At 42.3% G+C, this 19726-nt stretch overlaps 1 protein-coding gene across 2 annotated transcripts in view; it reads right to left on the reverse strand.

The window, feature by feature from the left end:
• Positions 1-849: 849 nt before the first annotated feature.
• ILRUN (inflammation and lipid regulator with UBA-like and NBR1-like domains) overlaps positions 850-19726 on the reverse strand; it is a 30542-nt gene continuing 11665 nt past the window's right edge. Inside the window, exons 2-5 of one of the 2 annotated variants that reach the window (XM_040616837.1) lie at positions 16428-16582; positions 12575-12772; positions 9885-10213; positions 850-1231 (exon numbers count right to left, since the gene is read on the reverse strand). In XM_040616837.1, the coding sequence (XP_040472771.1) occupies positions 1196-1231; positions 9885-10213; positions 12575-12772; positions 16428-16582 (718 nt within the window). In that variant the 3' untranslated portion in view covers positions 850-1195. Of the gene's footprint in view, positions 1232-4491; positions 4730-9884; positions 10214-12574; positions 12773-16427; positions 16583-19726 lie in introns of those variants that run through there. The other variant, XM_040616838.1, reaches the window with a different exon arrangement.

The following is a 19726-nucleotide window of genomic DNA, read 5'->3' on the forward strand; positions in this document are numbered from 1 at the left end:
ATAAAGGCGAATGAATACAAGGCAACAGAGTGGAATCCAGCTGATGATGCTAACTCTTGCTCTGCACTCAAAAACACAAACAATTAGCTTCAAAGCTAATACTTCATCACAGGAGAAACGAATGCAAACTTAAAACAGTATAAGAGAGAGATGGGAGATTCAAAATTAAAAAGGATGTGACTTGTAAAGCTTTGCAACTACTACCAAGTGAATTACAGCTACAGAAAAAGTTTCCTCTTGGCACAAGACTGATACGCTTGCTTGGTTGCTCTAGGCACAGCTACTGTACATCAAGAGTTAACAAAAAGGTATTTTAAAATGCTAACCACGTAGGACAGCTCTGGAACTTTTAATAAATCTGTTTCTTATTAATATGGGCGTGTATTTGTGTGTACTTCATGTACAAGGGGAAGGGAAACGAGCGCTCCATGCTATCCTAGAAATCCCAGAGCCATCTTTCCAACTTCAATACCGAGACCTGGTCTTTAGCATGGTTTGCAATGACATGCAGGACAACTAACAGCAACACCCAAACCAAAAGAAAAAAAAAAAAAGAAGAAGAAATAAAAGATTAAAAAGTTGGTAACTAAAACCAGCAGATGATATTAAAAATGCAGAGCTGGGTGCAGACCCAACCTGTTACTAAAAATATGTCCAACAAAAAGTCACTGCACAAGCCCCAGAAGATGCTAAGCAAATTCCCATTCGGTAGCAAGCAAAACATGACAGTTCCATAAAAATGCACGCTGTCCCTTATTTAAAAAAAAAATAAATGAACAAGAAACAAACAAATTAAACATTTGCACAAACTACAACCGCTCTGTAGGCAAAATATTTTTTTTTTAAAGATGGCTTTTTCATTTTCATTTTTTAAACTACCTAATTATGTGTGAGAATGATTTCTAAAAAAACCCCCAAACCCATGGTGTTGGTATATTTTCTTTCTCATAGCATTTAACAACACTCCTGAAATCCAGCATTCACACATGCATACTTAGATTTTGTATTTTCCTCTGAAAACAGCTAGTCTTAAGTTACTGGGCTTTTGTTTTTTCTTCTTTATCCAGAACACGGAGGCAGAGAAGGGGGGATCCACGTTGTGTCTGTCTGCCACATGAATCCCCCTCCCTTCCCCCAAAAGTCAGTTCTTTCTTAAATTCTCCTCTTGTCGATACCCGTTTTGTGTTTTTGTGTTTTAAGACTGTCCGAAGGGATAAGGACCGTGGAAACCCTGAAAGAAAGTTGGAGACATAATCAATTTCAACAGGCAAAAAATAAAACTGGTCAGTGTAACACCTACATATACCGACCATCCCATCCCAGTACTTTGGAACCAAATGCAGCCCCTTACCCAGCAGCGTGACCTGTGCTGTCTAGCCTTACGAAATACTCCTAAAACACAGGTTTTCAGCGCTTCTAGCCGGTTTGCCCAGAGGTGGCCGCTGCTATCCACTTACCTCTTTCAGGTGTTATTTAGGCCAGGTAATACCCAGGTGTTATGGGGCCACAAAGTAACTTGTATTTTCTACACCAGAGCAAAAAGCCCCTAATAGATGCTACAAAGGCCAAGCAACCACAGTTTCACACGTCTGTTCTAAAGACTACAGCAAACAGTTAAGTAAGAGGCTGTGAACTGGTGGGAGAGTCCATTCAAGAAGAAAATAAATCAATCAAGACTTGGAAATCCACCTTCCCACAACCGCCACTTTTTCCTCTCTCAAGACAACAATATACATTTTCCTCGATTGAAAAACCAAACACAATATTTAATGAAAAAAATCCATTTTTCCTCCTTTACATCCTGAAGTGAGTCACCTAAATGACAGATCTAGTAACAGGTCTCAAGTGAACAGGAACTTCTTTCTGTAACTTCTATTGTTCACATCGGCTATCCAGGGTTTCATCAGGAAGCAAAAGCAAGCAAGCAACAGGCAGGCAAGAGATCTCTCGAGTCACAGGGATATAAAGTTTGTCACAACGATGAAGGTACAAAGCACACACAAAATCCTCCTGTGAGATCCAGACACATACCCAGGTCAGAAGTGGGAAAAGCTCATTGTATTTCATTGTCAAAGTTGGAAGATCATTATGCAAATGCTTTTTGTAACACAGTCCAGCTTCTTTCCAGCACACTGATGAGTAAGACAGCCGAGACCCCAACTAGCACAAAGCCATTCTCGGTCTTTGAGTGAAGCTCCGACTTCAGTTTTCACCATTTTACCTTCAACAGGGCAAACTTCAAAGCAAACACCGTTTCCTGCATGTCCTCCTACAGCTCTGTTACAACCTCACTGCACCAGCCACAAAGCCACGAAGTAACGAGTCTTTAACACGACTTGTAGAAATGGATAAAGAAAGTCTCAACTTCACCAGCTGAAGCCCAGTTGCAAAAACCCAAGCTCAAGAGCTCTGCTGTACATCTATGCGATAAAGGTAATGCGATAAGAAGCCTGTAATCTCGCTACAGCTGGTGGAAAAGTTAATTCTTTACGATATATCAGGTGGCAAGATCCAAGACAACGGCAAAATCAAACATCTATCAGCAGCTCTCAAAATTCAACCAAGAGTAGAGGACTAGCAAGTTATTAAACAGGACGTCTCATGAAGTGTGTGGGAAGCATGGAAGACTGCAAACTTGGAAGACAGAAATACATGCAAGTGATGGAAAACCAAACATGCTTTTACCCTAGGAATACGCTGCACTCCTCCTGGTTTGCAAAGGAATCTTTTAAAAAGATAACACCCTGCAGATTCCAGCACAACAGTTCACCTCAGAAAGGAGAAGCTCCCACCAAAATCAAGAGACTGAGATAGTCAATATTTAAAAAAAAAAAACGGGGGAAGGGGAGCAGAAGAGGAACATTAAAATAACGTGACTAGGTGCACAAAAAAAAACCCCAAGGACACAGGAGGAAAACCATGTTACAAGCAAAATCCTAAGCTATCGTACTTACTGCTCTACAGAAGAAAAACAGGATTTGTGGCCGATGACCTGTACAGACACATGTGCCAGAGTTTGCTTCATCTTTTAGTTACCTGCACATAAGGCTTTGTTTGCAGACACTGACTGGCAAGCACTCACAAGCCTCCCGAGAGGGTTTAAACACCAACTGCTCTCAGCTGCCTGCTCCCTCTGCCGGGACCGCGCTGCGGAGCCCGCGCTGTACCCGTCATGGATTTCACAGTTTATGTCACAGGCAAAACATTGCCGATTTCATTTGTGTGTGCTGTAAGCCAAGACATCTGCAGCACCCCATGACACAAAAGAATTAACACAGTTAATCAGGACACAGCCCAGAGTCTTCATCTGAAGTCACACACGAGAACAGTTCATTAGTCTTTCTGTACGCAGAGAGAGACCCTGTGAAGACGCTATTAACCTTGTTTTCAGGGAAACCCCTCTGGATCTTCAGATACCATGTTCCATAGCTTCTAATTTAAAGCTACACAATTACGCTAATCATGTGTTAATTAAAACCAGAATTTAGCTCACCTTCAGCGTTTCAGATTACTAAATAGATACAGCTTTGTACCACTTGCTACACTGCGCTGAACAGGCTGGCATCCCTAGATGGGCTTCTCTCATGAAGAAGTCCAACAACGGTCCCAGAATCTGTGACCAACGGTACCTTCTCCTGGGGCAGGGACTGTCACCAAGAAGAGCGAGCCCAAAATCTTTGCTTTTGGGACTGCCACTCTTCACTGCATTTCACTTACCCGTGAGATTTATTAGTGTACATGAGAACGTACGAAATTAAAAAACACTTGTTTCTTTTCTTTAAGATCAAGTGTAGACTTGGTTTAACATCAGACCCTGAGCAAGAAACTCTCACTCCCCTTTGTGAAATGAGAATATTTCTTCTTCCTCAGTAAGAGGCAAGCTCTCTGCAGAGCAGTCGTTTCTCAGTACATTTATTCAACACACAGTGTAATAGTGTCTTGATACCTGAAAACTTTAGTTACTGCTGCAGTGCAAATATACCAGACTCCATTATATGACATTTTCAAGAATAATTATCCCTTGTATGCAATATTTTACATCATAAACACACAAAAATAATTCTGCATACAATTGCAGTTTTTCTGAATTCTTTCAAATGAAGAATTATTTACACTATTTTTGGTGAATTTCCTTCTATTCTCAAAATGACATGACTGCCTTCATGAAAAGCTCAGCTGCAGCTTTGCAAATTTACTTTCAATTCTTCCAGTATCTTCCACAGAAGTAATTGCTAACTTGCTAGTGAAAGCATACTGGCTATTCATACAGATGAAAGTCTGTGAGAACAGAGGACCGTGTTTTTCCAAGGAAAGATTCTACATGCGAATTATTGGTATAAATTATCATTTGACTTCTGTATCTAGAAAGGAAATGAGACATTCTGGAAAGTCAAAGGCCTTGGTAAATACTGAGCTCTTTAAATGAAGGCACCTGTGCTAGAAATAAAACAAAGATTGAGTTAATCTTTCATAAACCATCACAACACAGGCTTTCAAATAGCTATCTTTATTTCACCTTTGTGACTGAGTCAAGATCAATAAAAGGTACACTTCAAGAGAGACAGGAGTTTCTGATGCACAGCTGCAAAGCAATACAGGAGTCTCCCAGTGTACACTGACAGTAGCATCAGACAACGCTACAAGTCCCCGTTTCCTCGTCACCTCCTGGGCCGCTCCTAGTCAGTGCTTCTCCAAACTACGCAGAGTTTTCTTGACTAACTTACGTAAACTGAACACAAACAGAAGAACAAAGTATTGAGCACTTTTTTTTATTATTATTATTATTTTATTCCATGCATGCTGTGCAAACATGGCGTGGCAGTTAAGACCACCAGGCAGTTAAGGATCTTCTCAGTGCAGCCACTCCTAGGGCTGGTTTAGATGCACACAGCTGATGAAGTACATGAGGGCTCAGGTACACGGTTAAGTTACCATGCAACAACTTAGCTCTTGTAACTTAATCAATGGCGTGCTTTTAGTCTGCAGAGATAAAAGAACAGGGTAACTCTGTTGGCCTGCAATGGAGCAAAGTTAAGCTAAAATCAGATTATCTCACATTTCCCACAGTCTGAAAGCACACGGACTGTCGGTTTTCATGGATGAGCTAACATGCAGCATCCAAACACATTAGTCTTTCACCAGATAAGCAAACCAGCTCATGCAACATCAGTTTAGCCTGCAGATGCTACGCAGCTGTGTGGCTGTCAAAGAGTAGCTATGGTAGTTGAGTCCAATGTTCTCCCATTTTGTTCTAAATTAATTTAACCACATAGTCAACTAGCCCAGTTTGAAGCCCAAACACCAGGATGGGAGGAACTTCTCTTCTACATGGATGCAAACGTTTCTGGGGCATCTTACCCACAAATAAGAGTTGGGACCCAAATACTTTCCAGTGAAAAAAAAAATTGTCTGAAGTTTACAGAGGTACTCCAAAAATATACAAATTGGAGTGCCCTGGTTTGGAAGAAGCACACACCTAGAAACAGCAGCAACTTTGAAACTCAGAGAGGGGAAGCCAGTTAAAGGCTCTAAGAATACAGCACGCTTTGGTTTCCCCTTACATATAGAAAGCTGTCAAGTAGCACGGATCAGAGTTCAGCTCCACACAGAACGAAGAAAGACAGGGAGCATAGATACAGCAGGAAAAAAGGTGGTTTAATTTTGCGATTTTCATTTTGTGAACTGCAAATATGCTTATATTTCATTGGGCTTTTAAGAGTAGCATGAGTAATGAACAGAACAGATTAAAACCAGACAAGCTATAGAACACCCTCTGCTATGGCAGTGACTATGCAAATCGTTCTGTACGGGCAAATATTTGCCGAATCAGAACTTCCACATGTAGTTTTCTGCATTACACAGGAAGCAGCAATTCCTCAATTCATATGGGCAACGGATTTCGAGAGAGATATATATGTATTTTTTACATAGAGGTGACAAGTACAATCTGAGTGTCAGTATATGGCTATCCACTTCAGATCTTTTTAGGCATTTAAACCTGTATGCTTCTTTCCTCAGTTAAGAAATTTAATTCCCCAGGCACTGTAAGACTGCATCTTGCGCTTTTAATGTAAAAGACTGTCACAAGAGAGCAGCAGTGACCTCGACAGTGTTGCTATGAGACAGGAGCGAGTAAATAGAAGGAAGCTATATTAGCCTCATCTCTCTCGAGGATACAGAGAGAAAGTGATTGCCAAAGAGGAGAATAAAATACCCATGCATGGGTATATCTGGACTCTAATACAGCTCATCCCTGTCCTGAGATAAGCATCCTATCCTTAAGCACATCTTTAATTCTAAGAACATGCAAAAACTCCACTGGGAATAGATATAACAACATGCTTAAAGCAATACCCTGAACACAGACCCTGAACTACGGCCTTCCAGCAGTTTATTTGATAAGGTGCGCAGGGTGGACCCAGGGAAGGCGTACACTACAGCAGGAGTAAAGCTCACACTCCATTTGTTCCAACCGTATCACAGGTTTCATCTCGTCTGCTTATAGGGAACTCGGTCTCTTGTTTTGGTTTTTCCTAGGTAACTTTGTTTCACTGTGCAGAGCATCCAAACCACCTACTCTGTGCTACTGTATAAAAAAAGCATTCTGAATGTTTCCACTTGTGAAACATTGATATACTTGTATAATCCAGCAGCAGATGGCACATCAGTGTCATTACGATCCTGACTCCAACGGGGAAATTCAGAGGCCAAGTCACACCTGCTCAGTTGCACCAAAGGGAGAATTAATACAGACAAGGTCTGGCAACTTCCAGTATGTTTTCCAGCTGGAGATGCCAGAAACTGCCAGTTTTATCTCAAAGGTTTCATGGTCTCATGCAACTGCATGATGGGTCCTCCACGATCTCTTGGCAGAGAGGAAGCCTCCACAGTGATCTGAGAGATATTTCAGGGCTCACTTTACTTCTAAATACAGGACATAGGTCCTTCTGAACGCCTTCACTAGACCTTACCCATCCTTTTTGCTATATCTCACCAAATGGTGCATCAAACGTGACTAGGGATTCACTTCGTTCTCCTGATACATGGAAGCAGACAAAAAATACTAGAGGTCCCAAGATACAATCCAGGAATCTTAATGTACAACTATATAACCAACCCCCCAACAACTCCTTTGTCTGCTCCTACAACTTGAAATAAAGCCTTTCACATCAACAGTGGATCACAAGACAACAGCTCCAAATGTAGTCGTTTTCTTTCCCCCTCTCAAGCAGCAGAGTACAGGTCAAGTCCCCGGGGAAGTGGGGAAGAAGGGCCAGGTATGACTTTTCCTAACAGGTACTGGAATACCATCTGCTGAGCAGGTGGTTTAATAGTGCCAGTATGACCTCTCAAGAAGTCCTCTTCTGTTTAAGTGGTATTCCCAGTTTACCCCTTTTTAGAAAAAAACCCACAACTATCATCTTTTCCAGATTGTAGGAAGAAGGCATGCAATAGTGCTGCTAGACCTAAAGCTGGGAAGGTGAGCATGTTCACCTGGTGATTTTAAAAGAGACCAAGTATCCACGATGTCAAACCTATTCAAACTTGTTCACTACAGAAACAGTATTGTACCAATACAAATAGCAAGTTTGTGGCAGAACACCTCCTGGCCTGGACAGGAAGAGCAAGGCTGGAACAGGACTCTGATCTTTAGACCTACCTTAATAATGGCCTCCAAAGGAAAAGCTGTTTTATTATGTCACAAATAGAAACACTGTAGTAGAGACAACCCTCAAAAAATCAATGACCTTTCACGTAGCCCACCCATCTCCAAAAAGGACCGTAAAGTTATCCCTTCTGAAGCAAGAAACTTGCTTTTATCTCAGATAATCCACTTCAAGTCTACCCAAGAATATTCTGTAAATACAGAAAGAAACAAAAACCCCAAAATAAAACAACAACAAAGGGAAGAAAGGCCACTTACCCTACATCTGAGGTTAGATTATAATGGCTCACATCTCATTAAGAGTACTCATCTTAAACTTTGGGTTACTAGCTAAACCAACTTACTTAAATTTAGTGAAATCCTCTCTGGTAGTGCTTCACTCTCCTTTTTGGCTTTTCTTTCCCATGGTACAGCTGACCTTTGCTATGCCCTCTGCACCGCCAACAGGTATCTCTTATACCTATGTTCCTAGAAAAGAAAGCATCTACTCCTCAGCCAAGAGAGTCTGCTGGTACACGTTACCTCCTCGTGCCCACACCACTCTCCTCTCACTAGGAAGGGTAAGGATCTATACCACGGGGAGAGAGACCTAGCGAAAACTGAAGGCCACGTTACTGCCAAAACCTCACATCCAGAAATTCTACACAGGAACCTTCTCAGAAGTGCATGTATTAGCAGTTCCACATCTATCCACCTGCAAGTGCAAATCAACTACGAAGCAATTGCCAAGCTCTGCACTCAGACAATAGGCAAGGGGGGGGAAGCCACCTCCAGCCTAAAGCTGACCACCAAAAGTAGAATTTAATTAGATCTAGTATTTTAGCTATGAAAGGCTTAGGTAAGTCCATTAACTCACCAAAGCTGTACTTGGTAAGTGATTTTTCATCAACTTGATACATGGAGCTGTTACCAATCTTTGCTGGTGACAACAGACAGCCGTAGAGCAGTACTCCCTGCCTGAAGCACCTGAGATAGTTTATGCAGAGCAGCTGTACCGGTCTCTAGACAGCCTCTGCAGTCAGACAATGGCCTGTCCCTTCAGGGAACACTGCTATCCACCAAGCAACCACTAAAAGGCAGTGACTTTCAGTCACTGCTAATTTCAGGTTGTATTTGAACTGATCGGTGAAAGGCTTTATTTTTCAATCATTTCCTAAGCCATCCATTTCACTTTTAGTGTGCAAGAATCTCGAAGCAGGAGCCAATACAGCTTATAGCAATTTATGTTTGAGGTGCAAAACACAAGAAGGGTGATTGGTAGCCTGTCAAACAGTTAATCCCGCGCATGCCATCAGTAAAAAAATGCATAGCCCTGGTGCAAAGTAGGTCACTAAAATATGATCCACTGGTAGAGGACAGGCAGTTCATCCAGTTAGGAACTAAAGTGCTGTAGGTGAACTAACATTAGGGCTTTATTAAGTCATTCAGCAACCAAGTGTTATTGTCCTACACAGCCTGCTTAAAGTACAGCAAAGCATTTTTAAAGGATTTTAAAAATCAAACTAGTTTGACATACGACAGTACACACCTACACATACTGGCTGCATTAACAGGTGGATTCTGAATTGTAAATAATCCTGCAATTCATTTTTCACACACAAGCAAATAAAAACAGTCAAAATATCACTCAGACTCATATAGCATCCACCAAGCAAGCTTTTATGAGAGATTTAAAGTAAAGATAATTTCAGTTACCTACAATTATAAACAAGACAAGGACACAGACAGGAATAGTCCTTTGATTGACTGTTCCTGACAGGTAGCTTCTGGGATCAAAACGTTGAGCTCTGTAGTCTCCCCACACCAGCTAAAAAGAAGTTATCTGGTTAATCTTAGAATTTGGGGGTGTGGTTTTTTTTCCTCTTTTCAAAATTATTTAAAACTCAGGAGCACATCTAGAGAGATATTTTGACTTATTTGCACACGCAACTGGAGCGGGCTCCAGCCACTAATAGTTACAGCACCCAGACAAGATTATATAAATTTTAAGAAGGACTTGAAGCAAAAACAAAAAGGTAGATCTGGTAGAGTCTATCAGAGGCAAAAATATTTTAATATAACATGAGGAGTTGGCAGAGTCAGACAGTCAAATTCAAAACCTTCCTTAGCAGGTCTGGCAGAAGCAGAAGGGAAGGGCTTTGCAGTTTGTAACGAAGAACTATTACATACATCACAGTCTCATCACCTACCCATTCTCCTGTTCTCCCAGGGCACCTACCTTACTGTATGTCACTACCGACAAGTTGTTCGAGTGACTGCTGGGGGAGAGATTTACAGAGTTTTGTGACAGTCCATTCTGATCTTGTTCGATTTGGTCGGGAGCAGGCCCCCATGTGTTTTTGCTGATTGTGCCTAGCTCGGAACCCCCAGGGTCTTTTAGGTTGTTTTCATCTGGTTGCCTGTTCTTCTGTGGAGAGGCGAATGGGTTAAAGTTTCCTTCTACCTTGCGATGCGGTTGCGTGTTGAACTCTGTTTCAAAGGATGACAGCTGCTGTGTTACACCTAGAAGTCCTCCAACTTCCACGCTGAGGATCACCCAGATGACATCTGTGGGAAAAGACAGACGCTCAGGTTGTCACTAGATGGAGTTTATGAAGTGGGAAGGAGAAAAACAGAACATGAATTCCATCCTTCACAATAGAATGAAAAAAAGACTGATCGTTTAAAGTACATTTTTATGAAGCATTAGAAGTACCGATTAAACACTAATTTAGTGTCCAATCTTTCAAGAAAACCAGGCAACGTTTACTCCCACGGAACTTACATGAAGCAGCTAAGAACATAAAAAACGCAAATTGAGATGGCAACTTCAAGTTCCATACCTTCAGGTTACCAATAGGATGCACTGAAAAAAGAAAACCTTAAGTGACTTTATCCAAGGCTATGCAGCAAGACTGAAATGAGAGCCAGGAAATATCACTGCCAATCTCCTGCTCTGACGGTACAGAAAAGGCAATGTTTTTTGTTTAGCTTTGAAAGGCTTGACTATTAAAATAAAACAACAAAAGGGTGACTTAGAAGGTAACTATGTTTATGACAACTCACTGCAAGATATCTCTATTCCAGTTCCAAAACACTCACAGTGGGTGGATAAGACACCCAGGGTTGGTAGACTATTACCCAAATTCACAAACTACTGGTTAGTATAAGGAACGTATTTACAGTTCTTACCTAATGCATGTCTGCCTCTTGTACATAGATAAGATTGTTATTTTACTTACCATTTCATTTACACTTCATGCAAACATTATGGCCTATTTACATAAATACATTTCTTGGTATGTATCCAAATTCAGCCTTACTGCCTTTTTTTTTCCTTTTCTCTCCACTTCTCCATTAAACGTGCTCCACTTTTGTTTTGCTGCACGGAGAGGGAGAATTAAAGAAGAACAGCAGCAATACCTTATCTCATCTCAGCAGATCTAATAACAGCACCTCATGTCACATGTAATCGTTTCCAGGTTTTCTGCAGTCAAGCGTTAACCTACGAGAGGCTCTTTCGTGCTGCCACTGCTGGCCTGCGGGAGCAGACAGCAGGTACTTTTGCTGTGTGCCATGAACTCACCCAGCTCTCCCCCCAGCCCCTCCCCAGGTTTATCAGGGCCGGGCTCATTACTTTGCATTTTACGACCCAATTGAAGGCAGCGGGATTTTTTTCCCTTCCACAAATGCAACTCGCTGAAGGTCCCCAGCACCCTGCCGGGGCCGTAAGGGCCCCGTAAATACCCACTAAGCGCCACAGCAGCCCGTGCCCCCCGCGCCCGCCTGCCCCCATCCCCGGCCCCGCCGCGGAGCGGCACTGCGGCGCCCCCTGCTGCCCGACCGCGGCACAACGCCCGGCCAGCTCGCCCCGGTGGCCCCCCAAGACCACCGGGCAACAGCCCCGGCCACTCGCCAGGCTCTCACGCTGCTGCGGGGCCTGACCTCTGGGGGCCGGCTAGCATTAACGCCCTTAATTATACAGCCGGGGAAGGGTAGCTTTGAGCCAGAACTCGATAGCCAAAGGGATTTTCATTTGTTGGTTGTTTCCTTTCAAAATGTGCAACTTCAGGAAGTTTAGGAAGATTTTAAACTGTCAGCAGCTGGGAAACACTCAGCTTTACACACACACGGGGCTGTGGCAGGGAATGTAAGCTGAGGAGGCCTTCCAACCTGTGCAGAGGAACTAATGCCCTTTCTCCAGGGACAAGTTACATCCCCTTTTGACACCGAGGAGTCGCACGTTTCCCAACCATCCCGCCCAGACCCCCCTACTTCTGAGCAGAGTTATTTTTGACTTCAAGTGCTAACATCTCTCACTCAAGCCCATGTAACTTGGGATAATCCCAACTGCCAAAACAGATACAAACATGTTCTCAGTATAAACTAAAGCTGGCTAAAAATGACTGAAAGACTCAAAATGAATGAAGATGTTGGTGGCTCAGGCTGAGGCACCAGGCAAAATATCAAAAAGTGGTTTTTTTAAAATACAGAAATATGGTTCACAGCAGATGCATTAAATTACTGTATTAAAACCCAGGGCTGAACTTCTCAGATGAGGTTTTCACCACTTCCATAGATTTTTACGTATGTAGATTTTATGGAGTTCACTGCGAAAGAATCCCAGCAAGGACCAACTGGAAAGAATCTCCCAAAGAAATGCAAGTCCCTTTGTTTTTCAGAGCTTTGTGTAATCCATAATTTGTTCCAGTGTTTAGAAAACATACCTGCGCTGACCAAGACAACATAGTAGTTCATTTAATGTTTTCTCTATTCTGTTTTCTAGATTTAGTCTCTGAGCTGGCAGACCTGTACTGTCACCATTTGGTTATCAGGAGAACATCTGCAAGGGGCCAGGAGCATCCTTTTCGTCTGCAGCAGGAGTATGAGGAAGAAAAGCCTGAAGAACCACAAAAAGGGATCACTCACCTCCGTAATAGAGTCCTGTGGCAGTGCACATTCGCCACTGTCCCTGATACATTCCTGCTGTGCTGGGGCTGCACATCTGAACACTGACGTCTGCAATCTCCTGGGGCTCCAGGGACCTGACCATCACCATGTTTACGTGGCCAAACTGGTCTCCCCCGACATACTTCAGACAAACCCCTGGGGGCCACGCCTCTGTCCCTGGGATTAAACAGAAGAAAGAATTACTGACAGTGCACCAGGAAAAGCTCTGTGTCTGTTTGTGTAAGACTGGATGAAACATGCTTATTAAAACAGTTGTGCAATTGTTGGACAGTCAAAGGAATACCAAGATATACATAACACAGCCAGCGATGGATGCTGAAGAAGAATAGTTTTCACACAAAGCTTAACTGGTCCATTTAGAGACCAGCAGGACAATTCATATTTCTGTTTGAATAATCCCTAGGTCTTCTTTACACAGGAAAATTCTCAAAATCACAGTGTAACAGCCACAAAAAAAAAGAAAATCAACATAACCGGCACACATATATATTTTATCAATGCTAGACACAAAGATGAGGTCAGTCCTAGGTGGGTTCCCCCCCTCCTCATTTCTTCCTGCCTCCCTACATGCAGCTCCTGAGTCTTGTGACATCAAAATACACGTTATTAATACAAAGCGCCGAGAACATTTTCTTTCAGGGATTCATTCTTTTTTAAGCCTGTTAGCAGTCTCAGGAGGAACTCACAGTTTGAACTATAATTGAAGAGCTAGTACTATTTTGTAGATGGATTTATTCCCTTCTTTCACCAACCCTTCCTCCCTCAGCCTTGTGCACAGGTGGAAAGGTTTGAGAACATATGATTTATTTGAGGAGATCAATGTTTAGACTGTAGATACTGGGACTGACAGCATGACCTGGCAATCTGTAGAGGTAGAGAAAACAGTGCATGCAAGCACAGCCATCTCCACCAAAGATAACAAATACTGGGGCAGACAAAAAGAAAAGTGCTTCTGAGACTAGTGAAAAATCAGTTTAGCAGCATTTTTTTTTTGCTTCTTCCCCACTAATGTGACATGACTAAGCCAATGACTTTGAGAATACCTAATGCTTCGTTGAGGTTGATGGAAACAGCAAAGGAAAGCCTGAACGAAGAGGCTTGGAACCACTCCATGTCTAGTTTAAGACGAGAAAGTGGATGCTGATCTGACCTTAGGTTACCCCAAAAAGCATCCTTTGCAAAAGCTCGCCTCCTAATTTAATTCCTGTGGATACTTCAGTGAAGACATGGCAAAGACTGGTTTTCTAGTCAAGTCCTTATTTGTGAAATTCACAATCTGGCAGGGATAGCATGACGTGAACAAGTAAAGTGAGATATTCAGAGTGGGGGATATATCACTACAGTTGGAAACAGTGCTGAGATAAGGAGGTCTCTGAAAGAGGAGCTGAGTGACTAGGTGACCTCAGACCATGGCGTGTGGGAGTTGAACATGAAGTCTCATCTGAAAAGGTTGGCAGCCCAGCAACATGGTTTAGTTTAAATAATTTATGTGATTTTTATCGGTTTTAATGGCTTTAGGCTTGCAAGGTGCCTAGAATGCTGCAACTGATAAGCCCCATAAAATGAAATTATGATTATGTCATTCTATTTTGGTACACTCATCTCTCAGGAGATGATAAATTGTAGTAACTGTCCTGCAGAGCCAGCAGCAGCTGGGGGTAGAGTGGGAAGAGGAAGCAAGTCTGTTAAATCCTGCTGCTCTTTCAGCAATGGTTCTACTATACAAACTGGTCTTTTGGCAGACAAGCCAAGCACCGTCCTGGAAGGTATCAGAACAGGGTATTAGTTTTTAATAACGTATATGAAAACCTAACTGAACCTAGCTTACTGCCTGCTTGCTTAAAACTGACAATCTCTCAGAGCTCTGCTTGTCATACTCGTCAGACACTAAACGCTTCGGTGACACATGCCTCAGGTATTTCGTGTTCTAGAACTGAAGTCATTTAATCAAGGGTTCCTGTAGAGCTGTTAAAAACCTTGGCTTTGCTTCAGTTATCTACCTAACAAGCAGATATTATCTGGAAACACTACAGTCCTTTGATATTGTACCTTAATTAAACCATAAAATGGTTTTAAAATGCCATGGTCTTCCCTAAACTGCACAGTCATAACACAGTATGTGAAGTTGCATTTAACTAAAACATGCCTCAACAGCATGGTTTTAACAAGATCTAGCCTCCAGCACCACTGTTAAGAGTACAGATGTACGTTTTGAGAAATCAGGCTTTAACCCACACAGAAGCCAAAACAAATGTTGGCTTTGCCAGGAACTCGTAAGTCGAGACTAACTTCCTTTCCTCGTTTTAGAAGGCCCATGGATTTCAGAAGGTCAAACATTCCAAGAATAATGAATTAGTGCTTGAACTAGGATGTTGAATTAAGGCTGTATTTGCATGCAGGAAAGGGTACATCAGAGGAATAAGAGAGGAAGGAGTCTGAAAGGAGAAAGGAGGAGGTGTGGTCATAACACACGCAAATTAAGATACCAACAGTGGAGAAACAAGACCTGTCAAACTTACTACATTTGTAAGACCTGTATGTGAGACTGTTATAAAAAACCTGCCAATTTTTCATGTTATTGGAGTTTAAGCAAGCTATACATGTCACCTTGCCACTGTGCTAAATCAAAAAAATTGAGGCAGAAAAAGCAAACTGAAATAATCAAGATCTTTCTCTAGAACAGAGTCTTTATAAATTAGTGTTCTTACACCCCACCCCTTCTCACCTCTCATATCCTGGTGAAACACTCCTAGATTTTTTTAGTACAATTTTACTCTCTATTATAATTTGATATTCAGTACAAATCCGTACAGCACTCGAGTACTGCAGTTATTTACAAGCAGAAATACTAACCCATCTGAACTTTACTCGTGATGATTCATGATATTATACCTTGTTGTTCTATCATTCTTCTTCACAAAAGTGCAAGCAGGTCAATTACATTCAGACACACAGCTTAAACATTCATGCAACATCCTGTCATTGCAACACCTGAAGACAAGGTATTCCACTCTGCATCCACGGATCTCATTTTTCTCTCTGACTACATCCCAACAAGACCAAGCACCGAGAATGTATTTTGCCTAGTCTCACTTCCTGGATCCCAGTCACTGTTTTGACTTATTTCATGCTGGAATGTGGTCTCTCCAGCCTTGCATCCTCTCGGAGCATGAAAAAGCAATTCTGTCAAAAGCATATTAAATAGGGTACCTGCCGCATTACCCTTAAATCTCTACCTCTTCTCAGAGTTACATCATCGCATCACCGCCTTCACAGAGACCACAATTCCGTGGAAAGCCAAATGACCAAACAACAAGGATGGTCAGAGAAATGGCGTGATGAAGGGTAGTGGTAATATGCAGGCTGGTCACCAGCTAAAAAGCTTGGAGATTAAAAGCAATCTCTTCATTGACTTAAAAACATACTCCATTTGTTTGCATCAAGTGATCAGAACCATGACTAGCTAAGGAGTCTTCATCAATTTTCACATCTAGATACTTAAAAAAGCAAAAATAACCCCCCAAGTTGTACTTCAGTTTCTTTTATCTAGACATTTGCTAAAGTTTTTGTTGGTGTGGTGGCACGAGGAATAAGACTGGTGAATTGAGCCGCACATCTCGCCACAAAATGTTTGTGCCAACGTAAGAATGGGAATACGCACAGGTTGGCAGGCTAGCTCCTTCAGTTGACAGGGTGGCTCTATTCCAAGTTAAGTGCACTTGAACCTCCTGCCAGCATCTCTTCTACTAGATCTGCCATCCTCTCACATAATACACGCTACATGGGTTTTGCTACAGTCTAAAAGCCTTACCTGTGTTTTGTATCCTCCATGTTTTTGTAAACTGGGTATCAGGAGGGATGGACTCTCCTTCACCTATGGTGACATCTTCAACAAAGGACATGGAGGGTACATTGATATTTGGACTCTCAAAATCATAGTAGGCTCCAATAGCGGCTTGTAGATTCCTAGAAAGCAAAAGAGCAGGTTATAGCCTAAAGTACAGGTGGGTCAGGTCTTTTTCACAGGTTTACATGTGTCATCCTAAACAGTTAAGCGAAAATATTAGCCAGCCTGTATTAGCTCTGCTGCACGTTTGGTTTTTTTAAAGCTTTTATCTCTACCACACACGGACTCGCCAAGATAACAGAGCTCAAAATATAGCATTTTACTTGCCAGGGACAATATTTTAGACTACTTTTCTACTCTGCATCATTTTCACTGGAAATCTTGGAGCTTACGAGTCTTTGAGAGCTCTACCCTATTAGCTTTTTATGAAATTTGCCAAAAAGTTCAAGAGACACCGAGGGAAGCGCCACACAGCAGCATGCAAACAACAGGGCAATTTCTTTCTATCAGCCTAATTTCCTGAGCTAATTTCAGAAAGAGTGAACCTCTCCATTTTTTTTATTCTAGCACAGAAGGTCCAAAAGGAACATAAGATGAACAAAACACAAAGAACGTTCTTATGATAACTCTGAGGGCCAAAGGGCATCAGTAGCTATGGATAATAACTCAAGTCTGGCTGCTTTTGGAACATATGGTCATGTATGAGCCACGCATACTCTAAGACTATTTATTAATCACTAAAGTGCCTGCTCAGCTCCGGATAGTCACAGCTCAAAGGAACTTACAAACCATCTGAGTCAGAAGTTCTTACTGAATACAGACAAATGACAGTGGAAGTCTGTGATATATTAAGGACTTTCAGAAAGCCACAAATGCTATTGATTCCCGAGTTGTGGTGTAGTTGAAACTCATGTGATAATTAATTTGAAAAGAGGAACAGTCAAACAGGAAGAGGATTCATAAGTCTTAGCTGCCGTTCCACGATATACTATTAAGTTATTACGTAAGTGTTTGGCAAGTCATGTAATTCCTCTGTTTACACATCTGTGAGGTTGTGGCCCTAATTTACACATTGTGAGCAGGTGCTGTGAGAATGGAGATGAGTAAAATCTCACCAAATGCAATGGGCATAACAACTGCTTTTTATTCACAATTACAAAAGTCTGTGTTGCTTTTTTGAGCAGGCTAGAAAAGAACACCAACAAAAACCTTCAAGAACTGGGAATCACCACCTAAAACAAATGCAGAAGGCTAGTCAGAAGCAGCACTACCAAGTACAGCGATACACTGAGGGTTTGTATTGTGTGATGGAGTGTCATGTGTCTAAAGCGAAGCCAGAAAGCCAAGGTGAAAGCAAGAGAAACATTTGCAGCATGACCCTGAGAAAAAGCAAACACAGGGCTTTTTTGGACTGCTTGCCAGCTGGAAAGAGGCTCAAAACAGTGAGCAGAGAAACTGCCTCCTGTTCAATTCCTACAGTGTTCATGGGGGAAAAAAAAAAAATAAAAATCAGACATTCTGGATAAAATCAGAACTGCATGGGAGAAGCATCACCGCTTTCTCCTCACAGAAAACACAGGGGACCCAAAGCATAGTAGCTAATAGCACTGAAGCTTGGGTCAAAGGGGGTAATAGCAGCATTAGGCAGATCTGCGAGCCACCCGTGATGGGGGCGGGTGGGAGAGGACCTAAACAACAGATGTATCAGTTTGGTAATCCATCACGAATGACAGAAGATAATCACGCTGTGTTAACGGCAGGAGCTACTGACATCCCGCTAAGTCTCCCAGAGCACAGCCAAAGCATTAGGAGGCACTGGAGGAATGTTCTGCACAACGTGGCCATGACAATCGATCAGCGAATTCAGCACGCTGAGCCTCACAGTGAGCCCTTTCGCCATCAACATGGAACGGACTTTGATACGGAGACAAAAGAGCCACCGTCTAAGATTTCCACGTTTAGAACAATTCATTTCAGACCAGAAACCATTTTTCAGCTTGAGGTATTTTCTACTTAGGAGTGTCAAGGCTATATTTAATACAGCCAGCTCAGTCAAATGCTACAGCAAGGGTGCATGTCACATTAGCCAATAAATAGAGACAAATGCTCAGTTTTACGTCACCAACCGCCTGTTGCTTATACACTGCACAAGATTTACATAACTCACAACAGGGCTGTGCCAAGAGACTCCTGTTCGCTCAACCAGCTAACACTATGATCTAGAGTTTAGTTTTCACTAGGATTCCTCCCTGTATTAACAGCAATCCAAGGCAAAAGGTATTCTAAGAGCTATAAAAGACTGCAACACAGCTCTTTCTTGTCCTAATCCACTGCCATATAAATATGTTTTCAGACATACCACAACATCTTGCAAGTTAGGATTCTGGAATCAGCAATAATGAGTTTTTATTGACATTGAGAGGGAAAAGGAAAAGTTCCAAGAAGAAGATTTCCACTGTAATTCTTTGTAAGGCAGTCTGCACTGTTTTTTTGTTTGCTTGGCTGCAAATCTGCTTCAAAAGGTAGTGGGCTATTTGTGCACATAGGCCCTCTGCCAACCCTCTTCCCCTCCCTGTGTCATATTTCATTGCTTGCTTTGCCATTGGGAAACAACTCCAGCCCTCTGCAGCGTTTAGTTAAAAGCTAACTAAAGAACACATGCTGAAAAACAGATCTGCCACCCGTTTGTGATCAGATATTCACAAACCTACCTTCCCGCTCCCACTGTTTTGATTAACGCGCAGCAAGTTTTGCTGGGAATGAGCCCTTCAGTCTGTTTGGATACATCTCTTGCTTTCCCACTAGAGAATTAAGAAGAAACTTCCAGAAACTAAAGAGAAATTGAAAGTGGCAAGAGCCAAAGTCAGGATGACAAAGCAAATCTGACTTAAGTTCACGTTCTTTGACACAGACAACCCTAAGAGATAGCCACTGAGAGGCCGTATGGCACTGCTCTGCTGCAAGAGATACCCACAGTGCTCACATTTTAGTCATGCTCCCTGCTTACACAACCAGAAAAGCCAGCAACGTATCACTGCTAGCTTTGTTCCCAGTCTTTCCACGACACAGTGCTCCCCCTCCTTCCCTACTACCAACACCCCACCGCCACTCCGAATGCAGTGCACTGCTTGGGAAAAATGCACGCCACTTGCAAACTGTCTGCAACCTGATTATCTGCAGGTTCTTGTTCTTGAGACTGAAGTAGTATACCTCGCTGCTCTGCCTTTCTGCGACAGGCACAACATTAGTGGAGTTTACAAGCA

Source organism: Falco naumanni, chromosome 17 (assembly GCF_017639655.2).
Source record: "Falco naumanni isolate bFalNau1 chromosome 17, bFalNau1.pat, whole genome shotgun sequence".
Taxonomy (NCBI): domain Eukaryota; kingdom Metazoa; phylum Chordata; class Aves; order Falconiformes; family Falconidae; genus Falco; species Falco naumanni.